This window comes from Gadus chalcogrammus, chromosome 9 (genome assembly GCF_026213295.1).
Source record: "Gadus chalcogrammus isolate NIFS_2021 chromosome 9, NIFS_Gcha_1.0, whole genome shotgun sequence".
In the NCBI taxonomy this organism is placed as follows: domain Eukaryota; kingdom Metazoa; phylum Chordata; class Actinopteri; order Gadiformes; family Gadidae; genus Gadus; species Gadus chalcogrammus.
Genome location: NC_079420.1, coordinates 1,283,465 through 1,310,400, shown reverse-complemented (window position 1 = coordinate 1,310,400; position 26,936 = coordinate 1,283,465). Strand labels below are relative to the sequence as shown.

General features: G+C 46.5%; 1 protein-coding gene across 1 annotated transcript in view; it reads left to right on the top strand.

Annotated features, from left to right (window-relative positions):
• The window catches only part of pclob (piccolo presynaptic cytomatrix protein b), a 62,510-nt gene that overhangs the window by 28,683 nt on the left and 6,891 nt on the right, over positions 1–26,936 (top strand). The window contains exons 19-34 of the mRNA XM_056598689.1: positions 776–3,907; positions 4,618–6,185; positions 6,337–6,602; positions 6,975–7,806; positions 8,692–9,742; positions 13,380–13,468; positions 13,580–13,655; positions 14,204–14,329; positions 17,839–17,947; positions 18,508–18,569; positions 18,690–18,937; positions 20,493–20,543; positions 20,660–20,790; positions 22,613–22,706; positions 23,952–24,023; positions 25,304–25,616. Coding sequence (XP_056454664.1) covers positions 776–3,907; positions 4,618–6,185; positions 6,337–6,602; positions 6,975–7,806; positions 8,692–9,742; positions 13,380–13,468; positions 13,580–13,655; positions 14,204–14,329; positions 17,839–17,947; positions 18,508–18,569; positions 18,690–18,937; positions 20,493–20,543; positions 20,660–20,790; positions 22,613–22,706; positions 23,952–24,023; positions 25,304–25,616 — 8,220 coding nt within the window. The remainder of the gene's footprint in view (positions 1–775; positions 3,908–4,617; positions 6,186–6,336; positions 6,603–6,974; positions 7,807–8,691; positions 9,743–13,379; positions 13,469–13,579; positions 13,656–14,203; positions 14,330–17,838; positions 17,948–18,507; positions 18,570–18,689; positions 18,938–20,492; positions 20,544–20,659; positions 20,791–22,612; positions 22,707–23,951; positions 24,024–25,303; positions 25,617–26,936) is intronic.

The following is a 26,936-nucleotide window of genomic DNA, read 5'->3' as shown; positions in this document are numbered from 1 at the left end:
TCATTCCCTGTTCAGGAGGCTGTCCAATTGCCCACGCCAGTGATAGTTCATGCTCAAGCTCAAACAGCTACTGTGTCATCATTAACTTCTGGAACAACTACAGTGATCAAAAGGAAAGTGCCCCCGCCACCGCCTCCTCGATCTACGTCTGTTTCCCTCTCTGCCGTGGACCCTTCACCTATCAATACTGTGCAAAACAGCTCCCATACTATGACCACTACAACAGCTACAGTTGCTGGCCAACCAATGCAGTCTGTATTTGTGGATATACAGCCATGGATGGATACCCAACATGACAATGTTTCTGTTCCCCAAGTGGTTCCTCCAACAAGACAAGGACATGTAGTTATTATAGTACCAAGTGTTGAAAACACTGCTTTTCTTGGTCGATCCACAGAAGTTGAATCAAGTACCTTAACTTCCGCTGCTCAGTTGACACATGGGAATGTGGCTCATGGGGCTCCCATTGTGTCCAGTAAAGAAACAACATTAATGAAAGCTCTGCCGGTTGCACCCCCAATTCCAACTGTTTCCTCCAAACCAATTGCTGCAAGAACTACAGACACAGTAGAAATACGAGTTGCAGAAACTCCTCCACCAATCGCTGTCCCTTTGCCAATGGTATATTCAAACCTACCTGTCTTAATTTCACCGGCCCCATCTGTTGTTTCAATATCCACAGCTAAAACATCACAAGCCCCTGTAACATTATCAAGCCCTAGTCATTCTGTAAAACCTCCACCACCCATACCTCCAAAGCCTGTTTCTATTCCAGCTGGACTGGTGTTCAGCCATAAACCAGGGGAAAGTGTCAAACCACCTGCTCATCCTGTGGCTCACAAAGCTGCAACACTTCCAAGAACAAGAGAACCCCCGAACGCTTTGTCATTCAGTTTGACTAGACCCGTAGAATCTAGACTGAGTGCCACGTCTCCGAAGTCTCCGTTGTCACCTAGACATGGTAAATGTTTGCAAACCTATGTAGTCATAACTCTTCCGTCTGAGCCTAGCTCACCAACTGAGAGCATAACTGTTCAGGCTCCAGTAAGGAGAGGGTCGATTTCTGCAACAAGAATTTCAGGAGTACGTACCACACCAACAGAGCAAAACAGATTCACTGAGGTCTTTTCTGCCCCAGCGACATTATGCAGGGCATCGGTGCCCACTATAAGACATACACCTCCAATATCAGTAGTTACATCTGCTGTAGAAGCGCCAGTCCTAGTCTCTGATTCAAGTACTGTTACTGCCCAAATACAGAGAAACACGAATCAAGCTCTAGCAGAGCAACATCTCTCATCAGTGCCTTCTGCCATGGCAGAGACATCAGGTCAGCAAGATCTAATTCAATCTTACAGTGTTCCACCTCCTATCAAGAAACCATATTTACACCTGACAGCAAAACAAATGGAGCCATTTTCTCAACCAGCTCCATTGACGTCTCAATTCATCACAATGCCTCTAGAGCCGGCGGCTCCTGTTGAACCCCGTGCTGTCCAAGTCATTGCCCTAACACCATCTATTCCCTCTGGAGAATCAGAAGTCATAGACATTACATGTGAAACATCTGTGGTTGAAATACCTACTGAAGTGCTTTCTGTGGCAGAAAACATCACACAACAACAGCCCAGAGAAATACCTGTTCCTCATTATGTGAGCCAAGAAATACATGTTGAATATCCACAAGAGGCTACTCCAAGTAATTTCACTATGCTCGCAAGCGCAGTACCCATTCCATTGGCGGCCCGTCAAGTATCATCACCGGTATCTGCGATGTATGAGGATATTTTCATACCAACAGAGGTCATATCTCACAAGGCTGTTTCTGAAATACCATTACAAGAAGTGGTGCAGCATTCAGTTGTGCATAGAGCACCCACTGGAGTTGATGCAGTGACCCCCCCTCCAAAAGTTGAGTTGGCTACAGAGGTTATTTCAACTCATGTCGGAGTTCCAGCATTACTCGCAGCTTCACCATTTACTCCTGATGCTTCAGTGGCTTTCCCATTAACTGGTGTACATACAGCAATGACAGTAGTTCCAGAAATTAGACCAACCCCTGTTGTTATGGAAGAGACACTAATGCCATTGTATCAAGCGATACCTCCTGCCATTTACAACACACTGGCATATGTATCTGCACCTCCAGTGATGCCACCAGCGGCAACAGTAGTAGATGCTATTCTGATGCACCCTGTATATGAGATACCTACAGAGATCATACCAGAACCGGTAATCGAGCATCAGAGAGTAACTAGTGCAATGGTTTTCCTACCACAGTCCGAAATACAAATTGGTGTTATTAAAACTGAGGCCATAACTACAAGTAGAAGAACTTCTATATCATCAATAGTTCAACCATCATACACCATGGGTGAGATGTCTATCTACCCCTCAGAATATGACATCCCAACACAAGTGGTCACAACAGACGCAATTGCTACCACCAGACGGGAATCAATCACCATGCAACAGCCATTCCCACTGGCACATGTGGGAACTACACCAAAAATGGAAATACCTCTGGATGTATATGGCTCTCCTCAAAACCTGTACAACAAAGATTATGTTCATTTTGTGCACCAACCACATGTGTTAACATACTCCCCATGTCTTCATGATGCTCCTAAAGATATTTTAACTTCTGGAGGTTATACAAGAAGAACCTCCATACCTACAGTCCAGGAAATGCATCAGTCAGTGCCTGTGGCCCCAGTCCTCATCACTGAGATTCATCAAGATTCTATCGAGAGCCAGAAGGTACAGAGTCACATGTACTCTTCCTCCATCTCCACCTCAGGTCAGCCTCCGGAAAACCTTCAGAGTAGAGTGACGAAGGTGGTTACCACTGAAGTTCAGAGGACCACTGTGTCGGTTGTCCATGAAAGACTACCACAGGTCATTCCACCGAGTGTCGAAATAACAATACAACCCGAAATCACGAAGGTTCAAACCCTGCAAAAACCGAATGGGAAGGGGGTCTATCCCAGTGATGTTATTGATCTGCGCACAATGAAGGTCGGTGTCAAGATGACTGACAGTGGCATGGATCTAACCCCTACCCACTCCCGCCGACAGTCATTTTCTAGCGACTCTAGTGGTAGACAAATCACAGCTGTGCAGCCTGAGATAGTGAACCTTAGTCCAGTGATTACCACAGCTACAACTCTCTCAGTTGTAACTGATAGCATAACAATAGTCACATGCACCGCCACCATTGCATCATACAGCACTCCGGCAGAGAGGCCTCTGGACTTACAGGGCTGCATAACCTCTATGCCTTTGGCTCTCGCCACAGGCAAAACATTTGAGCCAATGGCACAAATTGTGTACAGGCCTCTGGACCCCCTACCTGTTGCACCTGTTAGCACCATGGCAAGTATTCAAGACGCACCCATGAATCTTTCTTTCGGAGCCATTACCCCTGTTTTTGAAAGACACACTTCAGTTTCTGTTGGCAATGGATATCCCGTCATTTCACTGGAGGCTACTGGTGCCATGGATCTATCAAACTACAAACCGATGAGGGCAATTGTAGCTTATTCTAGCACGAGTCCTGGAGTGGTCACCACTGTTGTGGAGGATGATGATGCCTCTCCAGTGGATTTAACAGCTGCGAGAAGAAGTGTGTGCTGTGATGTCATCTATAAACTACCATTCACCAGAAGCTGTAGAACACAGCCACCAGTTACCGCCCAGCCCGACAACCGCCTCGGGTACAGAGACTACCACTACAATACTGTAGCGACATTCGGTGTCAAAGGAGTGGATATAATTAAAGCCTCTGCATCTGAGACAAATCTGGCAGAATCTGGACTTTTTAGCTATGAGCCAAAGAATGGCTTTGCATACTTTAGTGGATCATCGGATGGAGCAGTAGACCTAACACCGTCTCAACTTTCTGCTGGTGAGTACAAAATAGGTTTTGCCTACAATGTTCAGTATGGTGATATGCAAATTATTATTGTAAACAATTCCATTAAACTGTGCACTCATGCTGCATTCAAGAAGCCCAGAACTCCAAAGAAACGAGCTCCAACGTGTTAAAAATTAATTGAACGGTTGTACACATCAGAGCTTCGACCTACCTTAATAACATCAAACATGGCGACTTTCGTCGTTAATGGATATTAAACTATTATAACCGTTTTTGTTGATGTCCACAATATAGCAAATTTCCTGTGGAGTTCGAAGTTGTCTTGGACGCGGTATAATTTCTTGCATAAATTGTATAAATAAATATAACTTCCTCTTTTCACTCCTTATGTTGATTTTTCATTTGCATGCAGTAGTTTTCTTAGTCTTTATTGTTTGTTCTAATCTTGAATATGATTTAATTGTTTCATTAGCATGTTTGCCATTTTTAATCATTTGTTTTCTTTGCTTTTCTTCTTTCTCTCTTCTTTCTTTTTCTTCTTCTTTTTTTAAATACAGATGCATGCGTGTGCCTGCGTGTTCTTCCTCAATATTTTGGCTTTGCATCATGCTAGCCAATATGACTCAAGATTTGCATGTATAATTCCAGTCTAATCAGAAGTGCATGGATTTTATACATTCATCTTAAATCCTTGTATAAATGATCGACATATACCAATATTTTTGCATTCGATATGGCAGGTACAGCCATAGACTACACCAGCAAAGCAGCGGAAGAATATGCTGGGATGGCCATGGTTCCATATTCCCAGATCCCTGCAATTGGATATGGCGTAAATAATACATTAAGGACCTCCGATGGATTTGTGTACTCCTCTGTATCAGCCCCAATCCAATCCTATGCTGTAACTACTCAGCCTGGCTCAATTTTCAGTGCTACCTTACCTTCTACAACCGCCCTCCAGAACCAACTAGTGCCACACCCCTATGGCTTCCTTTCCACCCCAGATCCTAGCCAGATCATTCCTCTTGACGTTGGGCTGCATAAGGAGCTGGTGCCATCAGCCCTCTCTGAACTTCTCACTGGCTACCCTGAAATGTACTCAGACACGACCCTGGAAGCCATTGCAGCTTCCCTCGACGCTCTGGCCTCCTCGCCTATGTTCCCCGGTCTGGACAACACCAAGATGGCCCAGTATCAAATGGAGAGGGAGTTTCTGGAATTAGAGAAGCTGAAGCAGCTTTGCTTGGCTGAAGAACTTGAGTGGGAGAGGCACGAGATTCAGCGTTACCGGGAACAAGAGCAGTTGATGGTCCAGAGAGAGCTTGAGGAGCTCCAGTCGTTGAAACAGCAGCTTCTATTACAGCAAGAGGAGGAACATCATGCGCATATGGTCGCTCAGCAGGAGACGTATACTCAGCAGAAAGAGCAGCTCCAACAAATACAGCATCTCCAACTGCAGCTCCAGCAGCAACTGGATGACCACTATAAGACCTCAGGTAGCCCAGGCAACCTCTTAGATGCTAAATATGCAGGCGTAGGGGATAATGGCCAGTACTGGCCTGTTAGAGATGAGGGTACAAGTCCCATTCCAAGAGGGGTACAATTAGATGGATGCCAGGATCAGCGGATCAAGAAGCTTTCAGATGGTTCTAGGCAGGCAGATCAGGACACAGGGCGGAAGATAGTGGATAGTGGTGTACAGACAGACGACGAAGACTCCCCAGACAAGCAGCATGTCGGGAGGAAAAAGAGAAACAAGAGAAATGATGACAGCAGTGCCCAGACGGACGATGAAGATCAGGACGAGTGGGATACGCCCACGCGTTCTCGGCGGCGGACCCGTAAGCACAGTGGCGAAGGGAAACATGCTTCGAGAGTATCCAGCATAGCGATCCAAACCGTGGCAGAGATTTCCGTTCAGACCGATCACTCTGGCTCCCTCAAAAGGCCCAACATGCAGATGGATACTAAGGTTGAAATCATCAAGCACATCTCAGCCCCCGAAAACTCCAAGAGAGGAGGCAGTTTGAGCTGTCAAACAGACTCAGACAGAAGGCACCCTGAGATTGGATTTACAGCACATTTTATCACAGATACCCCTGCAAAAACAAGGGTAAGCTACTCCCCTGTCTCGCCACTGTCCCCGGATAAATCGATGGGAGGCAAGAAGATGCTGACTGCTGACCCATCCAGGTTTTCCTCGAGCCCCAGGATGCTGAAGCCAGGGCAGAAATCTTTGTCCGATCCCAAGTCACTCAGTCCGAGCACTGATGAGAGGATCAGTGGATACTATGACAGCTTTACTGTAAGTTGAATCAGAAATTAATACACATAATAATAAAAAATAAATATAATACAATTGTAGAATACTATTGAAATATATAAATGTACAACTTAAATACATATATTTAATCGTACAATAATGTCATCTTATAAAGTTGTGTTGTGTGTTGAAGGGCCGATGCTCTCCTTCTGGCACCGGTAAGAAAGTGAAGCGGACTCTGCCTGACCCCCCCCCTGAGGACGACTCCCTGACCGGCCGGTCAGGCTACAGCACCAACTCCGCCCGCCGCCGGCTCGCCCGCAACACAACGATGGCGCGGGCCAAGATCCTGCAGGACATCGATAAGGAACTGGATCTGGTGGAGAGAGAATCCTCCAAGCTCCGTAAGAAACAGGCAGAACTGGATGAAGAAGAGAAAGAGATTGACGCCAAGCTACGGTAAAAAAAGAAAAAACATCAATTGCATCACAGAAATAATTACGCTCAAACCACGTGAACCACATTTTGTTTCTATATTTTCAATATTGTTGAATGTATTTGATTTGTTTGCAAGATAATGTCTTGCAGCCTCCGCCCCATTAAACCATTATTTCATGCATGCATGATTCACCTCTCACCTCTCCACTAGCTAAGTGGGCAAACTGGCTTCCCAGGCATCAGTCACTGAGACCCCTCCATATTCACACATAGTAAAGGTACCACTGTGTGAACACCATGCAAATCTTTTTACCTCTTAGGCTTTTGTGTCGGCCAAGCAATCTGTAAGAAGAACATAGAATGTAACCACAACCGTACTGTCATCGTTCACAGGTACTTGGAGATGGGCATTAACAGACGGAAGGATGCCCTGCTGCAGGAGAGAGAGAAGAGAGAAAGGGCCTACCTCCAGGGGGTGGCCGAGGAGAGAGACTACATGTCCGACAGTGAGGTCAGCAATATCAGAGAGACGAGGGGCGAGGGGCGGGAAAGGCCCCGTACGGCTCCCCAGTCCGAGTTCGACCAGTTCATCCCTCCGCAGACGGAAGCTGACTCCCAGTACTCCACCCTCACCAGTCCCTACTCCCACTATGCACAGTATGCGCCTCAAACCCAGACCACCAGCCATTACACGCAGCAGAACATTTACCCGCAGCAGTCACACTACCACGACCAGGTGTCCCCCTACCAAACCGTAGCTGACCATTCCCTCGGCCAGTCCCAGCACAGCAGTTACCAGCACGCGCTGCTCCTGCAGTCGGGGAAGCAGCGACAGACCAACATCTCTGACCTGGAGCCGAAGATCACCACCAACTACGAGGTGATCCGGAACCAGCCTCTGCTCATTGTGCCAGCCTCCACAGACAGCGGCTACGAGGTGGCCCATCTGGGGGGGAAATACGGAAGCCTTGACCTGAGGCTGGGGCTAGAGGAGAGGAGCATGGCCTCCAGCCCCATGTCCAGCATCTCCGCTGAGTCCTACTATGCGGATATAGAACACCACAATGCCAGGAACTATGTGTTGATTGACGACATAGGCGAACTGACCAAGGGATCCACAGGGTTGGGTTCTGCCGGCCTGGGGTCTGGGTTCAGCCTGCCTGATAAGGACCTGTCCAAGGCGGATAGACTGCTTCGAGCTGCAGAGGCCAGACGCACAGCAGAGGTAAATGCTACTTATTTAGTTATGTTGAGCATACAGCCCTGACAAATCTATCAGTCTTGATAGGGCGTTGTTTGTTGACAATTTTGTTTAGAAAGTGCTCCTTTCTATTTCTTTCGAAGGTAAAATATGCAAAATGCTAGAGGGATCTAGTTTTATTGCTCTAACTCTGCAGCAGTGACAAATCTTATTTCAGATCTCATGTTCAATTTCAAAAAGCATGCCTTGCTGTTAGAGGGTGCGCAGGGAATGCAGAGAGTGGGGAGAGGGAGGGTTGGGAGCAGAGAGTTTTATTCAGTCAATATAAACTGAAGCTGGCTTGAAATCACAAATCTGGCGTATTGTAACCTTAAGCCTTAACTTAGTATAAAAAATGTGCTTGTTTAGTAGGATTTAACGGATATGAATGAGTGTAATTGGTTAGAAATTGCATATCGATCCCTCAGCTATGAGTGAGTGAAATGCACTAAGAATATCTGTCTGGAGTGTATCGTGCCTGCATTTGAAAGAGACAATTTCGATCTAAGACTGCTCCCGGATCATTCGAACAACCAGCCCTGGTCAAACCCCCTGTCAATTACATATGTGTGAAATGCAACATTTCCCAAAAGTGCAGAAGCATCGGGAGGGAGGGAGACGAGAGAGAGACGACGTAATTGGTTGTTTAAATTAATAATCTGCTCTTCTGCTCTCTCTCTCTCTCTTTATAAATCTTGAATCTTACCTACAACAGCTTTAGCGAAAATATTTAAATAATTGAATTACATATGTAATAAAACACAATGCCGTTGCACGGTATCTGATAATGGTCATGACTTTATGGTACTATTACGTTTATTATGTATACTATACATCATCTCATTGATATTTCATCTTTTTCAATTCTAGGTCGCAGATTTCTTAGGGCAGTCTCGGCTGCAGGGTTATGTGAAAGGGGACGACGACACCATGGAAGAGCCTTATGAGCTGAAGCTCCTGAAGCAGCAGATCAAGCAGGAGTTCCGACGAGGAACCGAGGGACTGGAACATCTCACAGGTTTGGGCCTGCCTCAATACCTCCCTAGTGACGCCAACTTCCGTCATTTCCCCAAAGGAGAAAAGTACAGCATTGGCAGACTGACCCTGGAAAAACAGGCTGCAAAGCAATTACCTGCCGCCGTTCTTTACCAGAAACAAGTCAAAAATAAAAAGGCCCAGATAGATCCAAAAGCGATCACCAAATGTTCCCCTATTCAAGAGAATCGCGATCTTGAACCCGACTACGGTAGCTATATGGGCTCTGGATCCTCGTCTGTGACTAACCTAGCTGCCAGGGCCAGGTTGCTGCAGGATGAGATCACGTTCGGGCTCAGGAAGAACTTATCCGAACAGCAGAAATACCTGGGCTCGTCTCTGGGGGCCAATCTGTCTGGCTCTCTCAACCAAGGCCAGGCCCTGGGCCTGGGCCCCCCCATGCGGTCCTCCGTCCATGACGACGGAACCTTCCCCAGCGGGAGCCGCTCCCGGCCCTCCTCCCGGCCCTCCTCGCGGCCGTCCTCCGTCTACGGTTTGGATCTGTCCCTCAAGCGAGATCTGTCCAGCTCTTCTCTACGGCTGAAAACGGAAGGGGAGGTCCTGGACGCGGCGTTCGCCCCCGGGGTGGCCAGGGCCAAACCCACCAGCCTGCCCATCAGCCAAAGCCGCGGGCGTATCCCCATCGTGGCCCAGAACTCGGAGGAGGAGAGCCCCCTGAGCCCCGTGGGCCAGCCGATGGGCATGGCCAGGGCCTCGGCCGGCCCCCTCCCCCCCATCTCCGCCGACTCCCGGGACCAGTTCGGCTCCAGCCATTCGTTGCCAGAAGTGCAGCAGCACATGAGGGAGGAGTCTCGCACGCGAGGTTACGACCGAGACGTTGCCTTCATGATGGACGACATGCAGGGCGCCATGTCTGACAGCGAAGGTAAATGGGGCATGACACCGAGGCGGCGGCCCCACGTGCTGGACCTGCTTGTGCATGCTCACTCTGGTGGTTGTTTTTCCTGACCCCCCCCCCCCCACACCCCCCCACCCCCCATCGTCGACTGGCACCCACTCAGTCTTCCGTAGGCCAGACAGTGAATTACGTTCTTGTAATTCGCTGTGGTTTTTCCTGTCCTGTGTTATTTGTCACGTGAGATGTTTGCATGGTATTCTTTTTGGTGTTTAGTGTGCATTTGTTTGTTTGCCGATGCATACATTCAGCTCCTGTGGAGGTATGTGATCAAAGTGGTCTCCGGCTCACGTTATCTGGTGTCTTTGATTGTCTGTGATATCAAACTGTGCACTTTCTATTTTTCTAAACATATAAATAAAAGATCTATTTTCAAGCAAATACTTGGTAGACACTGTAGTGCATATATGAGAAATGAGAGTTTACCCTAGCCAGAAGGACGCCTGGCCTCGGTTGCCAGTATTGTAAAATAGTGTCTTCTGTGGGAAGTACGGCATTGCTTCTGAACAAATATATATATATATATATATATATATATATATATATATATATATATATATATTGCCTTGAAGCTCTTTTGGATCATCTTAACGACAAAGCCACAGTGCTGAATCACAGTAAACCCACAACTGGGTTTACTGAAACATTGGAGAGAAGCTATAGTGTATATATTCTTATCTTGGAATATATCATTCTTGAATATATAATGTGTATAGCACATACTTTTACATACACGCTGTGACAACCTTTGTATCTGTTGTGGTCTGTTCACTTTTTCGTCTTTGTCAGTCCTTTTCTTTGCTCCACGCATGTTGTGCAATGTTTGTCTTTCCATCTTAATAAAGTGAATGTTCTGCATGTTGGTCTTGGTGTGGACATCCTCTGCTATGTGTCAATGTGCATGTGACCCTGTAACTGACATGGTAATTTATTTTGGTGGACTTATTCCTTGTGTGCTGTGCTCTCACTATACTACAAGGATAAACTTGTACTGCAGAGTGAATCACATTACAAGTTGTGCATCAGAAATCAAAACCGGTTGGCCCTTCCTCTAGCGATTGTTTGATGTTTCCTTTTGGTGTGTATGAGGGTAAAGGTTATCTAAGAAATAGATTAATCAGAAACTCAAGTTTTTTTCCTTGATATTTAAGGGATTTTTCTCTTGGCCTTTGGGGATAGGGTTAGGGGGTGTTATCAATATATGGCCTGTAAAGCCCTTTGAGACTGTAACTGTCATTAAGGGCTTTACAAATAAAATTGACTAGAATGACTTGGAAACAATAGAAAACAAAATCCTAAACATATTATCTTAAAACACATTTAGTTAAGATAATAGCCTCCTGTCTGACTATAGGTAGAGGCGAGCAAGAAAGTTAGATATTATATCATCGCAAAGCCTAATTATAATAATTGTCATAATCCTGAAATTAATCGTAAAGTGATAAGTGATAATAATCATGATACAAAGATATGCCCTGACCCCTACGTAAGAGTGTCCATCTGCCTTGCTTCCAGCCTTAAGTGACTCCATGTTGGCTTTGAACAGAGATGATGCCAGAATCTTTCATGAGAGTATCAGACACGGTAGGGTATATTATAATAAGTTCTAGTTTGAAAGAAAACAAACCCTTTTTTATGATGTGAATGTCATTTTTAATGAAATAATCTCCCACTGATTCCAGAAATATACTTTGTGTATGAACTTGCTTGATTTCCTTTTAGAAATTGTAGTCGCCCTATAAAGTACAAATATTAGAGCCTGTGGATATATCTCCTCACAAAGCATGAACTATATACAAATTAATGAATCCAGTGCATGTGATAAAGCCTATTGTAGTACCAATCTATCCTTAACACAAATCCTGTAGTCTGATAAGTTAATGGAAAATGTTTTGAACATATCTCAAAAAGCCTACATATCATTTTGTATCCCAGCTGGAGGCCCAAACTGGAATATAGAAGGTGAGACCATAAAACTTATCAGAGTGTGTGTGTGGCTCCACTTCACACCCTGTGGTTCCCAATGAACCACCCTATCAGCTGATTATGGAAACATGACTGACTCATGGAATGCAATGAACCATACTTTTGATTGTATCGCTCAAAACACATGCCATATACAGCAGATTAGTCGTGTGCATACCCATTCTGGAATCAATCCCATCTTGACGGTGCTTAGAACGACTGAATGTCTCATTACATATTGGCTAGATGAATACCTCATTCTGGAATGACTCAACGTCACAGCAGCACTGTAAGCATATCCACCCATTTCCAGTTGTCATACCCATGCAGTATCCAGTATCCAGAGGTCCAGGGTTATATTAAGTATTAAGCATACTGTGAAACCATTCTTAAATGTTTCAAGTCAAGCATGAAGGTTTTGCGAATTGCAACGAGGTGCAAACATCAGATTGTGTCTTGCGATAGCATATCAACGATGCTTTATGGTTACAATCTGGATATGAGGGATAAGTTTAACTCAGGTATACATTTTATACAATATTCATGGCTCCAATGTAAGCCCCCCTTATCCTTTTTGTCCTCCATTCAATTGGATCCTTTGCAGATTTCTGTGTCCTCTTAATCTGCCAATGTATACATTTGATCAGATTGATTAGCTTGACTGGCAACATTTACCTTCCACCTTAGATCATTATGAGGCCCTATAGCGATAAAGCATGAAGGGTGCCTTTCCTCACTTCTTTCTGCATCCTCATATCTTTCCACTCAGCTTTCTACATTCCAGTGCATTTAAAATGTCAACGCAGCGCCTTGACATTCAGATATCCGATCGTTTATAGATGTAAGATTAATATTGTTGGAGGAGCAGTGTGAAGGTTGAATGTGGTTCTGTTACTTCGCCTCAAAACATGATTTGAATATAAAAGTTAGAGGGCAATAGGTGCCATCGTAACCCCTCTGTTAGTGGACACCATAACAGTGAATCGCCTTACAATCATAAAGGCCAAAATGCTACTTGTTTATTGTTGCAGGCACGCACACTTAGGACTTGGATTTGGCAGGAAAGGAAAAAGGAAAACATTTTGACAATCTATATTTGTGAAGCAAGGAGGAAAATGTATGGTTATTGTCATTTAAAAACTATATTTTCAGCTGATTTTGTTCTTCTATCTCGTCAAAAGTGACACACGGTTAAGCTAGTAATTACATCAAACATTCAAAGCTATAACAGAGGTTTAGTGTTCAATATATTTAGTATGAAATACCTTCACCTACACAACACAATTAGCAAACAATCAGGGATGATTGCATTCAAACAAAAAAGCAAGGTTAACCAAGGAATTACTTAACACATGGTTGTGAAGATGTAGAAGTTGTAAAAGGCAATTCTAGGTCAGTCGGTAATTTTCCCTATTATGGACATATCTGATGCCATTCCACAGCTGAATATCATAAGAGAACGATATTCCCTACACTGCAATTCCTTCCTCTATCTAGAGTCATGTGGTTTGATTAGCTGTTGTCCAGCTTACTTTGTCAAGTCACTTTATCAATGGATAAAGCATGAAGCTAAATCAGCCACATGGATCAGTCGTGCATGATGTTCATTTTGCTAACCTATGATGACCTATGTCCTGTACAGCCTACCACCTGAGGCGGGAGGACACGGATTGGTTTGATAAGCCCCGAGAAGGACATCCGCAGAGTGGACACATGCTGGACAAGAGACAGGTTGGGTTCCATTAAGCCTCGTCTTCACCACTATGGGTCTTCCCTGTGGTGTTCAGTTGAATCCAGGATATCCTCTACTGCTTGTGAATACTCTCTGTGTCGCCTTTGCAGATGAGGCTCATCACGTACGCCTTCCCTCACACCCGGGTTACCCTCAAGAGAGACCTTAAGGACTCCAGTGTGTCAGGTAAAGCCCTATGATACACAACGACATGAAGGTCACAAACACAAACCACGACGTGATGTAAAGGTTTTCTGGCTGGTTAAATGGCGACCTGCCTAGCACTGTTGGATTCAACAGAAGCCCAGTGTGGGCTGATCAGGGTCCTCCCTGGATTGGGGACCAGATCTTGCTGGCAGGGGTGTTGGAGAGCCAGTGGGGGGTATTCACCCCTCTGGCCTACATCTTAGTTCCCCAGAGACAAAACCCTGTCTTCTAGTAATGTGCAGTCATTCAGAGTCGTTAAATCAAGGTCCAGACTCCCTGTGGTAGATTAAAGATCCCATTGCATACGCCGCAAGAGTAGGGCTGCTAAACCCGCTGTCCTGCCTTAATTCCAGACCATATCATGCTTCCCTGGGTTGGGTAGTTTCCATCTTTACCTATCCACAGGTAGTGGATGAGGTGGGATCCCCAACACTGTAAAGTGCTAAATTAATCAAATGAATAATTTTTATCTGCGTATCTTTGTTTGCCTGTTGGAGGGCTGATTTGCATCCTGTTATTGTGCCCAGGGAACGGTCTGGGGATCCGAGTGGTTGGTGGGAAGGAGATTCCCGGGAGCAGAGGGGAGATAGGTGCCTATATCGCCAAGGTCGTTCCTGGTGGAGTAGCCGAAAGCACCGGGAAGATCGTGGAAGGTAAGAGGATAAACTGGACATCATTGGCAACTTGTGGATTGACGGATTCGAGAATTCTTGAACTGCTTTTATCTTTCTGTCGATAACAATGACAGTAATACATCTGCTGCTTAATATATTTGGATTTCTTTTTGTGGAGAGTTGAATCCGGGCCGGGGTTTGAATTGATTTCCTCCGGCAGAGGCTGACTGTCTCTTGGGAGGAGGAGCAGATTAAGCAAGACGTGTTATATGTTAATTTTTTTTCGTAATGCCGTCAAGGGAAAACCCCTGCCTAAATCATTAGTCCAGATTAAGAAGTGTGACATGGCTTCGTCCTCCCCTGCTGGCTCAGTCATGTCTTATTTTCTGAATGAACCCTCTGGCTCTACATCACCGGGGGTTGTGTATAGAGTACTGTCTTAGTCATCAGGCTTCGTCTAGAATCTCTGCAGAGAAAAAAATTGTAGACAAAAAGAGGCATATTCACAGATTCACAGATACACACACACACACACACACACACACACACACACACACACACACACACACACACACACACACACACACACACACACACACACACACACACACACACACACACACATTTGTGCACTCACAGACAAAATACGCCCTTCCAAAACAATTGCAAGGGCAGATGCTATAGAATTCCCTTTTTGGATTTAGTCAGCAAGGCACAAGTGAGTCAGTTTCGTATAAATTATTCACCAGTTGTGGTTTATGAGGTCCAGGTTGTCTCTATTCATACCCGATTTTGCATCATACCAATGGTCAGCTATTACTTTGGGTAAATAGCTTTGTACTTATTTTCGTCCCACAGTACAATGGGGTTCACTGGTTTCTACATTTGACAGTACACGAAAATTGCTTGAAATTGGCTTCCACTGACTTCATTTTAATTCTAAACATAAACAAAACCAAAACATCAATAGAAGTGGCTACAACTGCATTGTCATGTCGCTGCCGGCTGAATTTAAATGTGCTATGTCTGATGGTGACATCTACTGAAGGGGAATGAGTGGAAGAGGGGGAAGAGAAAACCTTGAAGAGGGAGAAGAAAATTACAGAAACAGCCAGGGAGGGAAAAGAGTGTGGTAGAGTCTACACCAGCATACAGGCACATGAATATTAGATTCACTGAGACAGATGCTTTTCCCACATATTCATTTCAGTTACAATTTTTGTTGTTTCCAGCAACGTGTTGTTAGTGTGTTGCTTCCCAGGGACATGTGTGATCTGGATGGCAGGGCGATGTTGTGTAAGTGATGCTTTAGACCTTGGGAGAACGGGGAGTCCCTCTGTTTGCAGTGTCCTTCTACTCTTTCACTCTGTCCTCTTGGATTCTCTCATTTCCTGAGTGCTGTGTTAGCCTGCATCTTAATGTGACTTACCAGGGACTTTTATGACTATAGTGGATGGCCTGCGGTCTGGGACTGGATCCATGGGTTTCATTTAAGATTCAAGATTCAAGATGGTTTCACTGTCATGTGCACAACAATTACAGAGCAGTCGCTGGCAATGGAATTCTTTAGTCTTGGGCTCCTCCAACATTGCAATATAAGAAAAAGTAAAAGTATCAGAGAAACCCAAGTAGGAAAGCTGAGACTTAAATAATAAAAATATATACGGTAATAATAATAATAATAATAATAAAAAGTAAGTGTATAAGAGGAACACAAGTAGGAGAGCAGAGACCTAAATGCAAAACTAAATAAATGTAAAATGTAAACAGACGTGTATATCCAGATGTCGACTGATATAAAGTGGCAAGTTATAAAGTGGCCAGTTATAAAGTATCATGGTGGTGAGCGAGGTAACTCAGGAGTTCAGCCGTCTTATGGCCCGTGGGATGAAACTGTCCCTGAGTCTGGTGGTGCGAGACCGGCATCTGAAACAGTTTGTTACCGGGGTGATGAGGGTCTTTAATAATCCGGTTAGTCTTCTTCCTGCAGCGCTGAGTGTAGAGGTCCTCCATGGATGGCAGCTCCGTCCTGGTAATGTGATGGGCAGCTTTCGCCACCCTCTGTAATGTCTTACGGTTGAGGGCGCAGAAAATGCCGTACCAGGCGGTGATGCAGCCGGTCAGGATACTCTCTGTGGTGTATCTGTAAAAGTGTAGAGTATCCTGGAGTCCATGTTGAACCTCCGCAGCCTGCGGAGGAAGAAGAGCAGCTGTCTTGCCGTCTTTGTGATGGCGTCGGTGTGGTGAGTCCGGGTCAGGTCCTTGCTGATGTGGACCCCGAGGAACTTGAGACTGCTGACTCTCTCTACTGTCGTCCCGTTGATGGTGATGGGGGCGTCCTCGGCTCCCTGCTGCTTCCTGTAGTCCACAATCAGCTCCTTAGTTTTGCTGAGGTTGAGCTGGAGGTTGTTGTCCTGCCACCAAGATGTCAGGGCTCTCACCTCCTCTCTGTACGCCGTCTCGTCGCCGTCGGTGATCAGGCAGAAGACGGTCGTGTCGTCAGCAAACTTGGCGATGATGTTGGAGCTGTGTGTGGCCACTGGCCACGCAGTCATGTGTGAACAGGGAGTAGAGGAGAGGGCTGAGCACGCAGCCCTGTGGTGCGCCGGTGTTGAGAGTCAGGGTGGAGGATGTGGCGTTCCCTCTCCACACTGCCTGGGGTCTGCCCGTCAGGAAGCTCAGGATCCAGTCACAAAGGGCGGTGTTGAGCCCGAGGTCCCTGAGCTTCACAGCGAGCTTGGAGGGCACAATGGTGTTGAATGCTGAACTGTAGTCAATGAACAGCACTCAGGGTGGAGGGTGAGGGTGCAGGGGTCCTGGTCCATCTGTACTTGCTGAGCCAGAGAGTAGCTCTCAAAACATGCAAGGTAGGTGTTAAGGTCATCTGGAAGAGATGGAGACACTTCCTCAGTCACACTCGTCCCTTGACAGTCTGTTATTGTTCTGAGTCCGCTCCACATGTGTCCTGAGTTGGAGCCCTCAAAGTTGGACTGCATTCTGTCCCGGTATTGTCTCTGAGCACTGTTAATAGCTCTCCGGAGTGCATACCTGGACTTGCTGTACTCCTCCAAATCACCTGAGCTGTAGGCGGCAGTCACTGCCTAAAGTTTGGCTCGAACTTCTCCATTAACCCAGGGCTTCTGATTGGGAAATGTCCGTACAGTGATCCGCGGCACGACGTCATCAATGCATTTGCCGATGTAGCAAATCACAGAGTCTGTGTGTGTGTCTGTGGCCATCTTGGTTCTGAGTGCTAGCTGGCTGGGGGGCACAGAATACGGGACACCAACCTCAGTCCCCCCCACCCAGCTAGCATTTGGATTAAAGATGGCTGCTCTGTGATTAAGGCCAATGGAGTTACCGTTACAGCTTGCTTGGTAAAGCCCTCTGCTTTATGTGCTTACAATGTGTTGGTCGTTGATAGCCAACATTAAAACAAGACATTTAATGGGGCGAGGTACGGTGACAAAATGTGTGACATATGTGTCTGGGAATTAACGTCTCCGTTTGCCTGTCTCTGTTTTGCTTCCCTGCCCCCCTCACAACAGGAATGCAGGTGTTGGAGTGGAATGGCGTCCCTCTGATGGGGAAGACGTATGAGGAGGTGCAATGCATTATGGGCCAGCCATGTGCAGAGGCGGAGCTCTGCGTCCGCCTGTGAGTCACAGCTGTCATCACTCTCATTCCTCCGCTCTGCAAGTCTTAAGGACCTACACACACCTGCCCTCTCCCAGCCTTCCCTCTCTGTCTCTCTCTCTCACACACATTCTCACTCTCTCTCTCTCTCTCTGTCTTTCTCTCGCTCTCTCGCTCTCTCTCTCTCTCTCTCCCTCTGTCTCTCTCTCTCACACACTTTCTCTTTCTCTCGCTCTCTCGCTCCCTCTCTCTCTCCCGCTGTCTCTCTCTCTCTCTCACACACTTTCTCTCTCTCTCTCTCTCACTCACACTTTCTCCCTCTCTCTCTTATTATGAGAGCATATGGCATGTGATGCTATTATAGGACATCACACAATATGATGATGATGATGATGATGCTGGGAGTGATGTAGATAATGCTGATGCTGAGGATAATAATGATGATGATGATGATGATGATGGTGATGATGATGATGATGATGATGATGATGATGATGATGATGATGATGATGATGATGATGGTAATGATGATGATGATGATGATGATGATGATGGTGATGATGTAAATGACCCCCATACAGTGACCTCAACATGCTGTCGGACCACCCTCAGGCCTTGGATAACCATGCGATGCTTAAAGCCGGTGTGTACACCAGAATCTGAGCTTAGCAAAGGCCGCAATGCACTGCCCTTGCACAGTGATCAGCATTCCCTCGCCGTGCGGTGTCCATGCTCACGTGTGTCCCCTCACTCCCTCTGGTAGGCGGTCAGCGGTCCCCGGGCGTGGACCCCCAGCAGTTGGCCGCCGAGCTGCAGAAGGTGTCCCTGCAGCAGTTCCCGGGCGTGGCCGGAGCAGGGCCCCAGAGCCAGGGGGGGCTGGGCGTGCTCTCCGCCCTGGAGCGCTCCACGCTGCTGCACTCGGGTCCCGGGTCGGCCGCGTCCAGCGGCGTGCCCAGCCCCGGCCAGCCGGGCTCTCCCGCCATCAGCAAGAAGCAGCGCCACAACGCCAAGGTCAGGGCACTTAACACGCCAGCAAGCCAAGTTAGGGTCTTTGGGATGAGCGGTTACACACACGTGACCAGATCTGGAGGAGGGCTGCCCTTTAGGGGGCTCAGGGTCAGCTGGGCCGTGGCCCAGCGGCGCTGCCCGGCCCTGGAAAGAGCAAGAAAGAAGAGAAGGAACCCTAGCGTTAGATTGAAGGCCGCGGAGGGATCCCTGCTGCTAGGACCCGACAGGACGACAATCGCTGCCAGATGTTCCATTCCAGATGACTTATTCCATGTTTATTAAAGACATAGTGGCTAGTGAGTCGATTTGTGACCAGTAAATTCAACAAACCCGGAGGCATCGGGTCCTGATGTCGGCACTGAGCAGGCGTTAGTGATGGATGGCTGGGGAGTGCAGGAGTAAGGAGCTGTCCTTGCCAGCCGATTCATCATTCATCCTAATTTGTTATCACATTAACCTCCTGCTTCCGTACCTGTCTGAAACGATCTTGTCTGAAACCAAAAGACGTCCTAAAAAGAGTTTTAAAATGTATCCTCTGAAGGCATTCCAGTGGGTACCGTGTAGGCAGTAGAACCAGCCGTGTTGTCAGTGGGGCCGGGGTCAAATGGGGGTGGCTGGCTCGGACGAGCTGTTTATCAGGGGAATGGGACAGGACAATTATAGTAGAACATGACAATGATATGATGAAGAGACATAGGAAACAGGTACCAGAGAGAGAGAGAGAGAGAGAGAGAGGGAGAGGGAGAGAGAGAGAGAGAGAGAGAGAGAGAGAGAGAGAGAGAGAGAGAGAGATCACTTATCAATATTGATCGAGAGAGAGAGAGAGAGCGAGAGAGAGAGAGAGAGAGAGAGAGAGATCGCTTATCAATATTGATAGAGAGAGAGAGAGAGAGAGAGAGAGAGAGAGAGAGAGAGAGAGAGAGAGAGAGAGAGAGAGAGAGAGAGAGAGAGAGAGAGAGAGAGAGAGAGAGAGAGAGAGAGAGAGAATTAGTTTGTTTAAATGCGAGTAAAGTATGGATATCCACCAGATCTTTAGCCTTCTCCAAATACCATTCGACGTCAGGGGCCAATAAGCCTTCATCACAGTCTAATGGGGGCTAACACAGGTGAATCTCATGAGGTTAATTACGGGCAGACCCCACAGACCCCTAATAAAGTTAATGCGCTACAGTTGTTTTTCACCACCTACTATTACACCTCTGTGATAAAGGCCCATTCCATCAATCACATGACCACCTCTGCCGAGGCTTAGCCCTAGTGAAAACTCCCTTAACCCTCGGCCTTTGCAATGGCAGGCTCTCCATCACTTATCTGGCAATAAATATATCCCATAGTGGCGTCACAGACACGCAGCGACCCAACTCAAGGTTATCTCTGAAACCCTTTTGGGGAATGAATCTTTTGTTCAGAGGGGGCTATCCTATTTCAGGGCTTCCACCACTACTATGACTACTATTACTACTACTACTACTGTTATTACTACTACTAGGACTTCATCATTATGGAAATCCAAATCATACTCTCTATTATGAATCTTATTCAATGGTTTGTTTTACAGTCAACTGAGACGTTGAGGACCCAATCCCAACTGGTCACTGGAGAAATCCAGGTAAATAAAAACAATGCACCCCTTCAAGTGATGTCCTATCTACGGTCCTCTCTAATGCTCTCAGCCAGTGTTCCCCAGTCCTTCTTCAGTGTGTTCTACGGTACTTCCTCCTGCAGCTCCAGATCAACTACGACAGGAACCTGGGAAACCTGATAGTCCACGTTCTGCAGGCCAGGAACCTGGTTCAGCGGGAGAGCAACAGCTACTCAGATCCCTTCGTCAAGGTCTACCTGCTACCTGGAAGAGGGTACGACCATGTCAGGCTGTCAGTCTGTCTGACTGGCTGTCTGTCTAGCTATCTATCTATATATCTATCGATCTATCTATCTATCCATCATCAATCTATCTATCTATCCGTTCATCCATCTACCAATGGAATCTGTCTGTCTGTCTGTCTGTCTGTCTGTCTGTCTGTCTGTCTGTCTGTCTGTCTGTCTGTCTGTCTGTCTGTCTGTCTGTCTGTCTGTCTGTCTGTCTGTCTGTCTGTCTGTCTGTCTGTCTGTATATCTTTCTGCCATTTATATCTATCCATCTGTCTGTCTGAAAGTCTGGCTACCTATTTATCTGTCCATCTGTATTTCGATCTCTCAATCAATCTTCTATGTATATATCTTTCACTCTGTCTATCGATCATTCTGTCAGTCTCGTTATCTGTCTCACTGTCGGCCTGTCTGTCTTTCCGTCTTTCCTCTCTGTATCTGTCTGGTCAACACAGCGTCGTGTTTTGAGCCTGTGGTTCTAACAATAGACCAGAACCCAGGGGACTGACTCGTATGGTCCTGTGCCCAGCACTGTCCGGTATCCATATATCGGCCTCGCTGTAATCCTCTGCTGAATTACATTAGGCTCCTTTTAAGAGCATTGTGAACAGCAAGGAGAGAGGGAATCAATACAGGGTTAATGTTCTCCCTAACTGCATCTGCTCTCAGCTAATAGTCCTATCAGAGCTGTTTATGAGATGATGTGAGCTCTCCTCCTTCAGGCTCCGTACCTGTGGGGAGCAGTCCTAGCGCCCAGTCGAACCAGCGCACTCTCACTCTCGCTCTCTCTGCTTCATTCATAGCCATAATTGTGTCCCCAAGTGCTATGATTAACACCGGCCAACTATACCAGTGTTCAATGTTTTGTTTGGACTGTTAAATGTATCTGTGTGAATTGTACAACCCTTTACGACCTGTGTTTAATTCATTTTAATCTGGTGTCTCACTCTGCTTTGACACCAAACAGGGGGGGTGGGGGGGGGGTGTTCTTTACCGTCCGTCCCGTTGACTCCTTCGTGTTCCTCTGTACGGTTTTATTTTCTTGTCTCTTTTGAGTATGTTTTGCTTCTCTTTCTTATTTGTGATATCCACTCTCCTTACCCCCCTCTCCGTACCGCCTCAGACAAGTCATGGTTGTCCAGAATGCAAGGTAGTGTTGCCCTGCTCCTAACCCTTCCTTTTAGTCCTGGTTTTACTTTTCCTTTCTACCTTCTCTGTCTTTATGCTCCCCTCCCTCCCCCCCCCCCCCCCCTCCCTCCCCTCGTCTCCCCCCCTTCCCTCCCACCCTGGCTCCCTTTCTATCCATGTCATGCTCCATCCCATAATGACTGTCTCCTCCCGCTCCTATGGCTCTGTGTGCTTCTTTGTTGTCCGTGTGTGTCTCTTTGCACTCATCTCCACTGTTTTCTTCATTTACTTATTTATTGGTTCCAGTCGAGCGATGTGTTTGTTGTTGTTCACGTCGTCAGCTGTAGCCTGATCCGAGCAAATAGGACCAGCTTCTTCTTAAAAACTGAAGTCATATCTCAGTTGGTTTCATCTTTTTTTTCCTCCGTATTTACTTGTTTCCGTTCTCCCCGGCAGGTCTTGAGAGTCATTTTAATTCAACATCCACCATTCAACACATAGTGACTTCATAGTGTGGTGTGGTGTGGTGACCATTAGTCAAAGTGATGGGCGTTCAACACATAGTGACTCCGTAGTGTGGTGTGGTGTGGTGACCATTAGCCGTAGTGATGGGCATGCACGTACAGCTTGTGACCTGTCGTTGGATGGCCACCAACCGTTGTAATCTTCTGACTGCCGCAGTGATGAGAACAAGAGGCGGACCAAGTATGCCCAGAAGACCCTGAACCCTGAATGGAACCAGACAGTCATCTACAAGAACATCCACCTGGAGCAGGTACGCGTGGCCTCATCATGGACCAGGATGTACCCACACACACGTACACACACACAGTGTGGACTTCATGCTCTTCAGGGCTGGGCTGAGTGTCCCCATGTTGCCAGTCAACAGCAGACAACAGTATAACAACAATAAGGACATTAGAAAGACAACATTTACACGGAGAGTGTCAATTGATATGTCAGGGTTATGCATTTCTCATTCTACCGCAGTATGCGTATAGGTGTGTGTGTATGTTTGTGTGTGTCTGTGTAGGGCCTTCTGTGAACGTGCGTATCTGTTTGTGTGTGTGTGTGTGTGCGTGTGTGTGTGTGTTTGTGTGTGTGTGCGTGTATGTTTATGTATGTGTGTGCAGGGGCTTCTGTGAACGTGTGTATCTGTATCTGTGTTAGTGTGTGTGTGTGTGGGGGAGGTGTCTCTGTAAGTGTTTCGACTGTAGATTTAACGTCGGCTCTTGCGACGGAGAACAGATCCTTGTGCCTCCCGGTGGTCGCACCCTGATTCTAACCACCGGGCTGAGGGTTGAGAGCCGGGGCTGGGGGGCCACGTCGTGGAGGGCTGGTGGGGCTCGGTGCAGGCATGCTGCACCCCCCCCCCCCCGCTGGCCAAGGCCGAAGTTTAGATGCTGCTCCGCTGCTCAGTCTCTGGCCCCTTGCTGATCCATTGAGATTAACCATTCCTTCCCATGTACACACACACAAGCATAAACACCAACACACACACACACACACACACACACACACACACACACACACACACACACACACACACACACACACACACACACACACACACACACACACACGCAATACACAACCAAACACACATGACAGATATATATGCACAAACACGCATTGATATATATACTGTATCGATATGGGCTTTTGCATACAGACATACATTGCGCATGTACACTCACACATACCTATGCACAGGCATATACTTTAACAGAGTCGTATTTGCCATAATTGTAGCTGGTATTAGATTTGTAATAGATCTTTTTTACATCTATAATTTCTTTGCAGTAATTAACACGGTACAGAACAATAATTTAAAAGGGATCAATTATGGTTTCACACACATAAACATAAAGGCACATTCACACGCAAACACAAAACCATTAAATGTATTATTATCAAATGTATTATTTATTCAATCAACTGTATTTTATGTGATAAGCGATTAATGACACTTGAGGTTATTAACTTGATTAAATCCTAATCTCTTTTTTTACTGCTGCAGTTGAAGAAGAAAACGTTGGAAGTCACAGTGTGGGACTATGGCAGATCGTCCTCCAATGACTTCCTGGGCGAAGTGAGTCGATTTGAAATCAAACCCCTAGACTTTTACCTGCTGCGGCCTGAAGACTTATGGTCTCTCTCTCTCTCTCTCTCTCTCTCTCTCTCTCTCTCTCTCTCTCTCTCTCTCTCTCTCTCTCTCTCTCTCTCTCTCAACAACCTCATAAGCTCAACAGTTCCCTTTACAAGGGAAGCATCTATTCCCTGCGTAAGCATCTCTGTCATGACTCTACTGTTATACAGAGAGAGAAACACTTATCCCCTGTGTGGAGTGCTAAACTTGTGTAGCTTAGGTTTGACGTCGTTAAGTCCTTAAACCCATATCCACTCATTTTACTGTGGTCCTCTAAGAAATCCCCTTCTCAGACTTGGCCTTGGGACCTGGGCTCACCAACAGAAAACAACTTACTCAGGTTTTGCTTGCATTTCATAGCTTCTCGGTATCAATTAAGGCAAGTCGTTTGCTGCTTTCACTGTCTGTCTCAGTCTCAGTATCAGTCTCAGTCTCTCTCTCTCTCTCTCTCTCTCTCTCTCTCTCTCTCTCTCTCTCTCTCTCTCTCTCTCTCTGTCTCTCTCTCTCTCTCTCTCTCTCTCTCTTGCTCTCTCTCTCTCTCTCGCTCGGTTTCTGTCTTCCTCTCTTCCTCTCTCTAGCTCATTGACTCTCTCTTTCTCTAAGGCCCAGATAAACTTAGAGAAACAGAGAGTCAAAAAAATCACAATTGGCTTGTTTAGCTGACAAATTGCTGTCAAATTGCGCAGTTTTTGAAAGGGTACAATACAGTGACTGCGATGTGTGGGTTGCTCTTTTGATGGAGCCACACCAGCAGTTTCCTACCATCTCTTGGTCCTTGTGTTCCCTGCTTGACCATTCACAAAATGATGCATCCCTCACAGTCTCGGCAACCGGTTAATCTGAAAAAAAAGAAAAGAAAGTGGGCCGCATTAGCAAATATTTCACGGATACCAAACTACACAACGACATTTTTTTGAGTGACGTGTTCGTAAAGTTTGATCATTTCAACATAGCCCATGCGCATGGTGCAACTACAGAAACCCAATACACCAGTTATTTTTATCGTAAACCTGCTATTTCACCTGTGCGAACATACACCATGTTCCCCGTTCCAGGTATACCATACCCGGGCGTTAATGCTAGGTGTGATGTCTTTCTGTGTGTGTGTGTGTGTGTGTGTGTGTGTGTGTGTGTGTGTGTGTGTGTGTGTGTGCCTGTGTGTGTGTGTGTGTGTGTGTGTGTGTGTGTGTGTGTGTGTGTGTGTGTGCCTGTGTGTGCGTCAGGTGATGATCGACCTCTCGAACACTGCTCAGCTGGACAACACGCCCCGCTGGTTGGCCCTGATGGAGCAGAGCGAGAGCGTGGAGCCGAACAGAGTCCAGCAGCACCACCACTCCACCCAGGACCCCCCGGGGTCCGGGGCCGGCCAGCCCATGGGGCATATGTCCCTGGGCCCCGGGATGATGATGGGGGGGCCCGGCCATGGTATGACCCACAGCCACCGTGACCAGGGACAGGGAGACGGTGGCCAAGAGTCCCCCAAGAACTCTGTGATCAAGAGCAGAAGCCACGGGATCTTCCCAGACCCAGCCAAAGGTGAGGCGCTGCTTTATAACAGGCCAGCACCCTCCCCCATGTGGAGGTTACAGTGGCCCAGGACCTGCCAAACAGCGGTACATCGTCATTAGCATGTCATGAAAGGGAGATCTCTTGAGTAACAGAAAGTAAATTAGAGAGACAAGCCAGAGAAGCTAGATTTTGAAAGTATACCACCGAAAGAATCTTCAGGATCCCTTCAAAGCCACTCCCCCGAAACACGTGATTGGCTCACTAGTTTATGCAATAGGTCTGCTAGGAATGTGGAAGACTCCGGTCATTCCGAATGACGGCACGGTGCGAGCAGGTAGCCAGGTAGGTAGGTTGACCGACCAGTAGGCCGTCCAATCATTTCATTCACAGTCTGTGACAGGCGCGGATACAAGATAGTTATTCTTTGTTTTGTCTCAGCATTTGCTTTACTGATTCATGTCGGGATCGACAAAGAATTTCAACATATATGAAAAAATATATAGATATACATAAAAAATTATTAAAAAAATCATAAAAATAAATAAATTGCCTACCCCAGCTCTAACATCTAAATATTTTTGTTAATCAATTTTAGTACGTCCATTTTCAGTCTTCAATGATCAAAATGAAGCAGACAAGGCATGTAGGCAAGCATTGTTGAAGAAAATACAATATGCAATCCTGGATGGGACCCACTGTTGCGCCCCAAACATACAGCTGAAAAAACCACTGCGCTAGAACTGCTGTTCAACTTTAACCTGTAATCACACTTTGGTCCACTTTACCTTCCTCTTCTAACGCTCAGCTGGTTAATACCAGGCTTCAGTGCCAGAAGTGATCATTTGAATAACGGTCAGTCTCTGTTGTCATAGAGATGGAGCCTGTTGTCATGGAAACGGCGCAACTAATCGCTTCCCAGCAGCTGTAATTACAGTCCTTATGCACGCCGCCCCGATAACAAATTGTATTGAATTCCCCGTTCCGTGTAGAATGGTACATTGTGAATCGAACAAAGTGGAATTGGCCGCTGTTCTGTCTTCTTCAAAAATTATTCGGGGTTCGGGTTTGACGGTTAGCGATCAAATCCAAATCCAAATGATCGAATCCGAAATTCTTTAAAATCCCCTATCGAATCTTCTGTTATTTGCATTTCGTCACTCTCTCCTTGATTTGCTTGTTATATAACCTACACTTTGTTGATGTGAGTCTAGTCAATAAACTTCTGAGTGTGCGCTCCAATCATACGTCATCACCGTTGGCAAACAGTTGTCGTAGGAGACAAACAGAATCCAGAGGCGCTGTTCACCAACACATCCTTGGAGCAGTGACAGAAGAGGCAAAACATGT